The sequence below is a fragment of the Nasonia vitripennis genome, chromosome 2 (genome assembly GCF_009193385.2).
Source record: "Nasonia vitripennis strain AsymCx chromosome 2, Nvit_psr_1.1, whole genome shotgun sequence".
Classification (NCBI taxonomy): domain Eukaryota; kingdom Metazoa; phylum Arthropoda; class Insecta; order Hymenoptera; family Pteromalidae; genus Nasonia; species Nasonia vitripennis.
Window position 1 is genome coordinate 31258951 of NC_045758.1, and position 7555 is coordinate 31266505.

The 7555-nt window shown below is 44.0% G+C and overlaps 1 protein-coding gene across 3 annotated transcripts in view; it reads left to right on the forward strand.

Annotated features, from left to right (window-relative positions):
* Positions 1 to 4742, forward strand: part of LOC100121958 (chondroitin sulfate N-acetylgalactosaminyltransferase 2) — a 73445-nt gene extending 68703 nt beyond the window's left edge. For all 3 annotated transcript variants that reach the window (XM_031924157.2, XM_031924158.2, XM_031924159.2), the window contains one exon: positions 1971 to 4742. In XM_031924157.2, the coding sequence (XP_031780017.1) occupies positions 1971 to 2243 (273 nt within the window). In that variant the 3' untranslated portion in view covers positions 2244 to 4742. The remainder of the gene's footprint in view (positions 1 to 1970) is intronic.
* Positions 4743 to 7555: the final 2813 nt, after the last annotated feature.

Genomic DNA, 7555 nt, shown 5'->3' on the forward strand with positions numbered 1-7555 from the left:
TTCGCTTAGTAGTCAAATTACTCTTGCCCCGCGGCGACTACATACATACATACACAGATAGCCATCAGCGAAAGGAGAAATTCCAAGCTCTCTATAACTGCTCCTCTCTCTCCCCGCGGACTATTAATAGATATCCGATATGCCTGTGAAATCTGCTGGATTCGCTCCCGTCTTCTGAAATTCGCGCCAGGAGCGGTAATTTCGGCGTGTATGTAGATTCGTGTCTTCCCGTCGGTCTGCGAAATAGTTCGCGCCTTTCCGGAGGGGAGAAGGACTACTACTGAAGTATGTTGGGTTTATATGAAATTCCTGGAAAGCGTAATTAATCGCGCTTCGGACGCGGTCGCATAAGCGTCTCGGTTCGCTCGTCATTGAGATGTATGGCTTCGTGAAGTTTGAGATGTGGAGGGGGGGGGGGTGGGTCGCGATAAGCTTTTTAATAAGTCCGGCTGTATGAATCATCGACGAGTGCAATCGGTTTTTATTTGTGTACGGAGATATCGTGCAAATGTAATGAAAAAGCGTACGAATACAGAAGTCCGCGCTGAATTTCGCTTCGGAAACTTATAATTTATTCCATTTTAAAGAAACTTTCGAAAAACAATTCCCAAGCGCAGCAGCGGCGGAGGCGGCGCGGCGCCCGCTTTGCATGCTTTAATTACTTTCCCGCGGCTTAATTAAAATTTACAATGCAACTGTGTTGCCAAACACCGACTTTTAATCAAGCCTTCATAAATTGCTTCATCTTTCTCTCAGCGGCGAATCTGGTTCCGAGCTTTCTGATCGCTGAAATACCACCTTGCACATACACGCACACACACACATATATATACACTCGCTAAGTTTCAATCGCGCGAGGGATGCGGGCAAATATCACGGACATGTACGGTAAACACCAGCGAGATGGTTCACCTCCCTTGTCGTCTTGCGGATTTCTCCTTCGCAGCACTTTATCGATTCGCCCCTCCATATATTTGCGCCCGGGATGATGCGTTTAATTACAAGCTTCGAATTGAAATTCGAAATTCCCGCCAAAACGAGAGCTGTTAAACCTCTCTGTCATAAAAAAGCACACGCAGTAAAATAAAAGCGACGCGCGTCCGGCTACAAAAATTACCGTCGAAACACCTTCCATTTCGCAGCGTAAAAAGCGGCCGTCCCCGCGGTAAAACGTTCCCTCTCGGAATTAGGTGTCATTGTTATTATAATATTCGCGTAATCCATCTCTCGCGCGCGGAGCGACGCTATGGACGCGTGGGGCTGAGCGCGATGAAACTGAAATTACTGCGCGCGAGTGAGGGAGAGAATTGCCAAGCCGCAATTAAGGATTTCACGAGAGACGGAAGCGGAGGCTAGCGTTCAACTCCATTTCTCTTTCATATAGCCGGTTAACTCTTGACTCCCGGCGTGCTGCACCTCTGTAAATTCGTCAAATAACTCGTCGCTGCCGTTAGCGAGAGGTTGAAACGTTCGGCTTTTCAGACAGGGGGTAAGATTCTTTGGAATCTCACACTGTGTGTATTTATTGGGTGTCTCGGCATTTATACGAGGGAGAATCGCTCTCGATTGGGCTTGTACGTCGAATTCGGCGATTATGCGTTTTTGAACGATTGAATCAGCTATTGCATTATTATAATGCGCTTTAGCATTTATGCTCCCTCCCTCTCTCCCTCCGAAGCCATCATAACTTTACGCGAGGACTGTAATGCCCATTCAAAAGGGTTCTGAACTGAAGTACTCATTACGCGCGTTTACGGGGCCAATAATTCTTTTATGCTCATTTATTTTGATGGCCTACAAACTGAGAAAGTATTTCCCTACTGCGCGAATTCTCATTAAAAATAGCCCATTGCCTATCCCGTAAATTTCCTCTATACATCCTCCCTTACATATATTTAAGCGCCGTTATACAACGATGTATAAATAAACGCTGAAAAAAGTCATTCACCCCAAATCGATTCTGTTTGCAGGTCTGCTCGGGTGGTCCAGGTCAGCGGCTCTCGACCGATCAGTATCGAGCTTGCATACGTTCCCGAGCTTTGAACGAAGCTTCCCACGCACAGCTGGGCTTCCTCGCCTTCCGCGAGGACATCGCCAGTCAGGCGATGAACTTCAAGGGCTCGACGGCGAAGAAGAAAAAGCCACCGCCCAAGAAGGAGAAACGAGCCAAACAACTAGCCAAGACCCAGGCGAATATCAGGGAAGCCAAGGTCATGGCCAGGACGCTCAAGGATCAGACCTGATCGGTGCACCTCGAGCTCTGAGTGTAAATATTAATCCGGAAGGGGTTCGTGTACATAGTGAATTGTGGTTATCTAGTCGAATCGAGATACGTGATATGGTCTATATCTTGTAAGGTATATATAGGTTTAACTATGACGTAGGCTTGCGGGGGAGGAAGTGCGAGCCGATACTTGGTGCATTGATCGTAGTAGTTAGGGCGTAATCGACACTGCGAGAGTTGGGATTTGAGATTATGTTTCTTAGGTGTGAGTTTTGAATCGCAGCCGACCACGTGATGCGGGCGGACTGTGAGAGATATTCTAAAGAAAATTGCCTTCGAGGACGGTTCTTTTGTGATGAAAAGTTTATCCGTTTTTTATGATTGTTGGATTGGATATATCGATATTCACGTCGTACGATAATTTTTCGGGAGAGTCGGTTGTGTTTGTACGGTTGAATTTATGGATTTGTTACGTCGTTTTGGTTTTGAGTTAAATAAGCGTAAGATTTTAATCGACTGAGCGAGGCGTAGGGATTATAAAAATAACAAAGTATAAACTACGTAGCGAAGCGAAGGTGTACTTTGTATAATCGTCGGAAAGGATTTGTGATCATCTCCTACGGGGGATTAACGATATTAATTAGGCAATTTGTATAGAAGATTTTCTATATTTAAGGGAAAAACGCTGCAGATCGGTTGTTTGTTTTCTTTTCGCGCGCGACAAGATGTTCGAAGTGTCAATTAGAACGATGTCGAGCGCGTCGTTTATATTACGTAAAGAATGAACATTCCAACGTTTACCACACCTGTGTGTCCAATTATTAAGATATCATGTACAAAAGTACTGTGTATAAACCAAAGATTATATATATGAATATTACAGATGACTTACACACTATTATCAAATATCTAACACATACGTACACGTAATATACACGTACGAGCTTTTGTAAGAAAAACAAAAGCTCCAAACTGAAGCACGACGACAGCAAACACAAAGTACCTTCTACGAGAATTTTCGCGTATAAAGTAGAGACTTTGTATCCAATATGCATTTCGCCAGATGCAGATGCTATAGCCAGACGTTTTTACAGATTATAATATAAGAGTATAAAATTTGCACCGTTTAGTTGTCAATTGAGATTGAGAAATTCAACGTAATAATGGACGCACGCAAACACACGGTCAACAAGGTTATATCACTTTAGTCCAATAGAGAGAAATTATTTTTTAAATTTGTCCCCATCACGCGCGAGACACGAGCCATCCAGATCCAAGCATCTTATCCTAGAACTAAATATCTAACTATCAACTATCGTATTTTAAGAACCAAGTTACCACTAAAATCACATTTCGTTGAACGCTGGTCTGTTCAATGCGAATAACAAAAGCCGAGACAGTCTGGTCATTTACACACTATTGTATACTGATATAGCTTTTTTCTACCCGAAGAGAATAGTATACCAAATTTTTAACGAGATTTTACATCGATTTCCAGGCGCACAATTTTATTACGAAAAATTTCTATTAAATCTATATGATCGCGTTTTTTACGAAAAAACTAAAATCAGTTTCGAAAGACTTTCCCGCGCGTCATTAGTTCGATGTACACTGTTCCATTTGGCCAAAAGCCGCCCCGACGCTGATGCGGAGGAGGAATATAAGGCGAGTAACGAAATTTCGCAGGCCCGCTTTCTCTAAACTTTTCTCTTTCGCGCCGGAGAAGAAGTGGGTGCCGTCGGTAAAAGTATCGCCTCGTTCGCTTTCTTCCAAGAGAGAGAGTCGAGGAACGAACGATATGAAAATGCCGCGCGGTTCTCCCCAACGGCGGGAAAAAATTACATTTCGCCACTACACTCCAGCCGGCGTTCGATGTACTCCCCTGTATATGCGCAAGAATTCGGTCTCCGTAAAAAGGACCAGCACCTGTCCATTCACGCACACACGTACATATACACACACACACACACACGAGGAAGTTTATATGGAATGAGCCGCAGCTGCGAGCATGTAAAATAGAGCACTTTCGAATCTCCCGTGTATACACATATATACTTGGTACGCGCAGGTATTCCCACATTTGTTCGGGTCGATACACACACACACACATACACACACACACACTATGTATTGCGAGGGGCTGAGTGGATTTTTTCAATTTTGTACTTAACGCAAACGATCAGGGGCTGTTGCAATCATATACTACACGATATGTGTTATTCAACACACAGACTTTGTTTTTCTTATTGCGATTTTACGGAAGAGAGAGAGAGAGAGAGAGAGAGAGAGAGAGAGAGAGAGAGAGAGAGAGATGCAAGAGTTTGTTGTTATTGATATGATTTGTATGTATACATGTATAGTGCCAAGTGCCATAATGGATAAATATGGTGCGATGAATAATGGGTACTTCTTCTGTTTATGCGGAATATTGTACGCCTGCGGGAGCGACATTTGTATTATAAAAAAAATGTAAACATCATTGCTAAATACAAATATACGAATATACCATGAAAATTGACGCATCGCTGTTTTTATTGCCGTACGCGAACCATATCCGATTATACGACTGGCTCGCTTGATTTATGAATTTGCATACTTTCCAATTGTTTCGGGAAATCGTGTCGGGATCACAAACGCTCACACGAGCGGCCGTATAAAATCTAACGATAAAAATATTTCCGCGCCTTTATGTCAACCGAGATTTACGCTTGATTTTATCATTTTTATTATATAACTTTTGTTGCCTTTTTTTTGTTGTTTCACAATATATAAATGAACTTTTATGCCGTATGAAAAATTTTATTCCGCAAAATATATCGGAAACCATGAGCGAAATCCCTTGTGCCTTTGAAATTCAAAAAACGTCTTACCTATCAATCTCGCCCAGTCGAAAATCCGCCTGAGCTTTCAATCCCGGTAATACTTCAATCCTTAATGAGTAGATCCATTAAAGGCCTGGTACATACTTTTCCAGCGGCGGCGGCAGCAGCATCTTTACGCCTCGTTCATCAATCACACGAGTGTTTAACAGAAAATGTCACATGCCTTTTCCCCAGCGCGGAGTATCGAGTGCTTGCGCATATCCATCTCCATCCATTATTTCTCATCGCTTGCAAGCTCTGCTTTCCGCTTCGTTTACACCGTATCGGGAGAGATTTTCCCGATTCGCTTCTTTTTATATACTATTTTCTAGCAAAAATATCCCAAAAAGACTTTCGAGCAGGCTCGATTAAATTTCTGCAGCCGGAGAGAGGATCTTGATACAGCAGCGCTGATTGCTTCCTCAATAACGAGCCGGCCGATTTCCGCCGGAGAGCATCTTTTTTACCGTAACGAGACGATAACGAGTCTCCGCGAGAGTCCAACCATTGGAATGATAAAGCTTCAACCCTCTCCCCTATATGAGTTATCAGGTTAATTATGGACGCGGCGCAAAGTGCCTTTCAGCGCTCGTCCGGGTAAATAATGATGTTCCATTTCCTTTGCTGCGCGCACAACCTCTGCAGCGAGTGTAGTAAGAAAAGGACCGTAGATATTCTTCCGCCTCGAGGCTCGTTTGTAAGTTTGGACTTTCGCGCGCGCGATCCTTGTAATTGAACTTTTTTCGCTGTTCCATATAGGTACAGACCGGCCGGATTTATATTGCTGATCAAGTTGCGCGTGAAACGTATATGTTTGCACTTTAAATGCAAATAAAATAGGGGGAGATAGAGTATAAAACGAGTCGGTGCTATATATTCGTCTCGAGGCAAGGGACTCGAGGTGTAATTGGGTCAAGAGGTACCTAAAGCTTCGAGAGGGACTGAAGCTACGACGACGAGGAGGACTTTTTGCGCTATACTGCCGCAGTGACACGGAAAAAAAGAAGAGGACTCGTAACTAGATGGTGCGACGCCGAGCTTTTCTCTCTCTCTCTTTCTGTGCTGCACTTCGTTTGCCGTGTGTATTTTCTCGCTGCGGTAGTTTTTTCTCTTATTTTTGATAGCGTCCCACTTGCGGTTCCCTCGAGTGTCGGCCCGCGGCAGGTATGTACCTATGAATTACAATCAAACGAAAAGGGAGTTAACGAGCCGAGTTTCACGACTTCAAATTTTTGTTTCGTTCTTTATACTTACGAGAGGCGATTTGTCGAAAGACCACTGCTTGATGAATTATTTTCGCGACGCAGTCGTTTGCATCTAAATCAGTTCTTCGGTCATAACGTAGATAAAGCAAAAGTTCCGAGAAGACTTACAACGTCATCATAATTCCCCGAGCGTGGACTTCTACATACTATAATAATGCAAATAGTTCGTCGCAGTGTGCGTACATTACTCATTAACTCGTCTCTGCGCGAAACGGACCCGAAGAGCGACGCTGCGGCGGAAGCTCGAAAATTAAACGAATTTATTATATACGCGTGAAGGAAGCTACGCCGGGGATTAGCTCGTCGCCAAGACGAAGCTTCCCCCCATTTACATTAATTATTCCAAGATTCCGGGAGAAACGACACAGGGGCTCGCAGGAGTTTCGACGGGGCGACGACGACGGATTTACAAGGGCTTAGCGGTCCCTCAATGTGGCTGCGAGAGATAACCGGTATAAGAGAGAGAGAGAGAGAGAGAGAGAGAGAGAGAGAGAGAGAGAAGACGTTTCCGAGAGAATCTGTGAATTTTTAATTACCAAGCAGCTGAGCCCGATTAGCAACAAATTGCTTTGTTAATAATGAGGCGGTTCGTTAAGCGCGGGAGACGGATCTGATGCGACGATTCGCGCGGAAGTGAGCTTTAAGCGATTTTCAGAGATATCGAGTGTTTCAGAATTCAATAATTTTGCGCCGTCATAGTGCGGCTTTGAACTTGATATCCACAGAGAAACTGGAAAATAAGCGAGAAGAACTATAGGAGAGTAGGAGCGGAAAATCCGGTGAAAAGTCCAAATACGGATAGAATAACGTGGCGCGTGTAACATTACAACGAGTAGGCTTATACGCAGCTGAAAACAGAGGGAATAAAAAAATCTCCACCAAAAGCTAATCCTCGAGAGTATAAAATTTGCAGTTCGCGAGAGAAAAAAAAGAAGCGAGAGGGGGAGAGAGAATTCAACGATTTCATGGCGCGGATAATTCCGGGGGTTCGGCGAGCTACGATTAATTTTATTATCCGAGCGACTGCTGGCGCTGCGTTTTCGAAATGAGATTTCACGTCCGCCGCCGCGCTATTTCACCGAATATAGTGTGTACGTGTAATATTCTCTCTGGCAGGATTCGAATGAAATTTTTTTCCCCTTAATTTGCAGTATTGATTTTCGAACGAACGGCCGCAGCTTTAACCGAAAGCTCTTTCGCTCGAC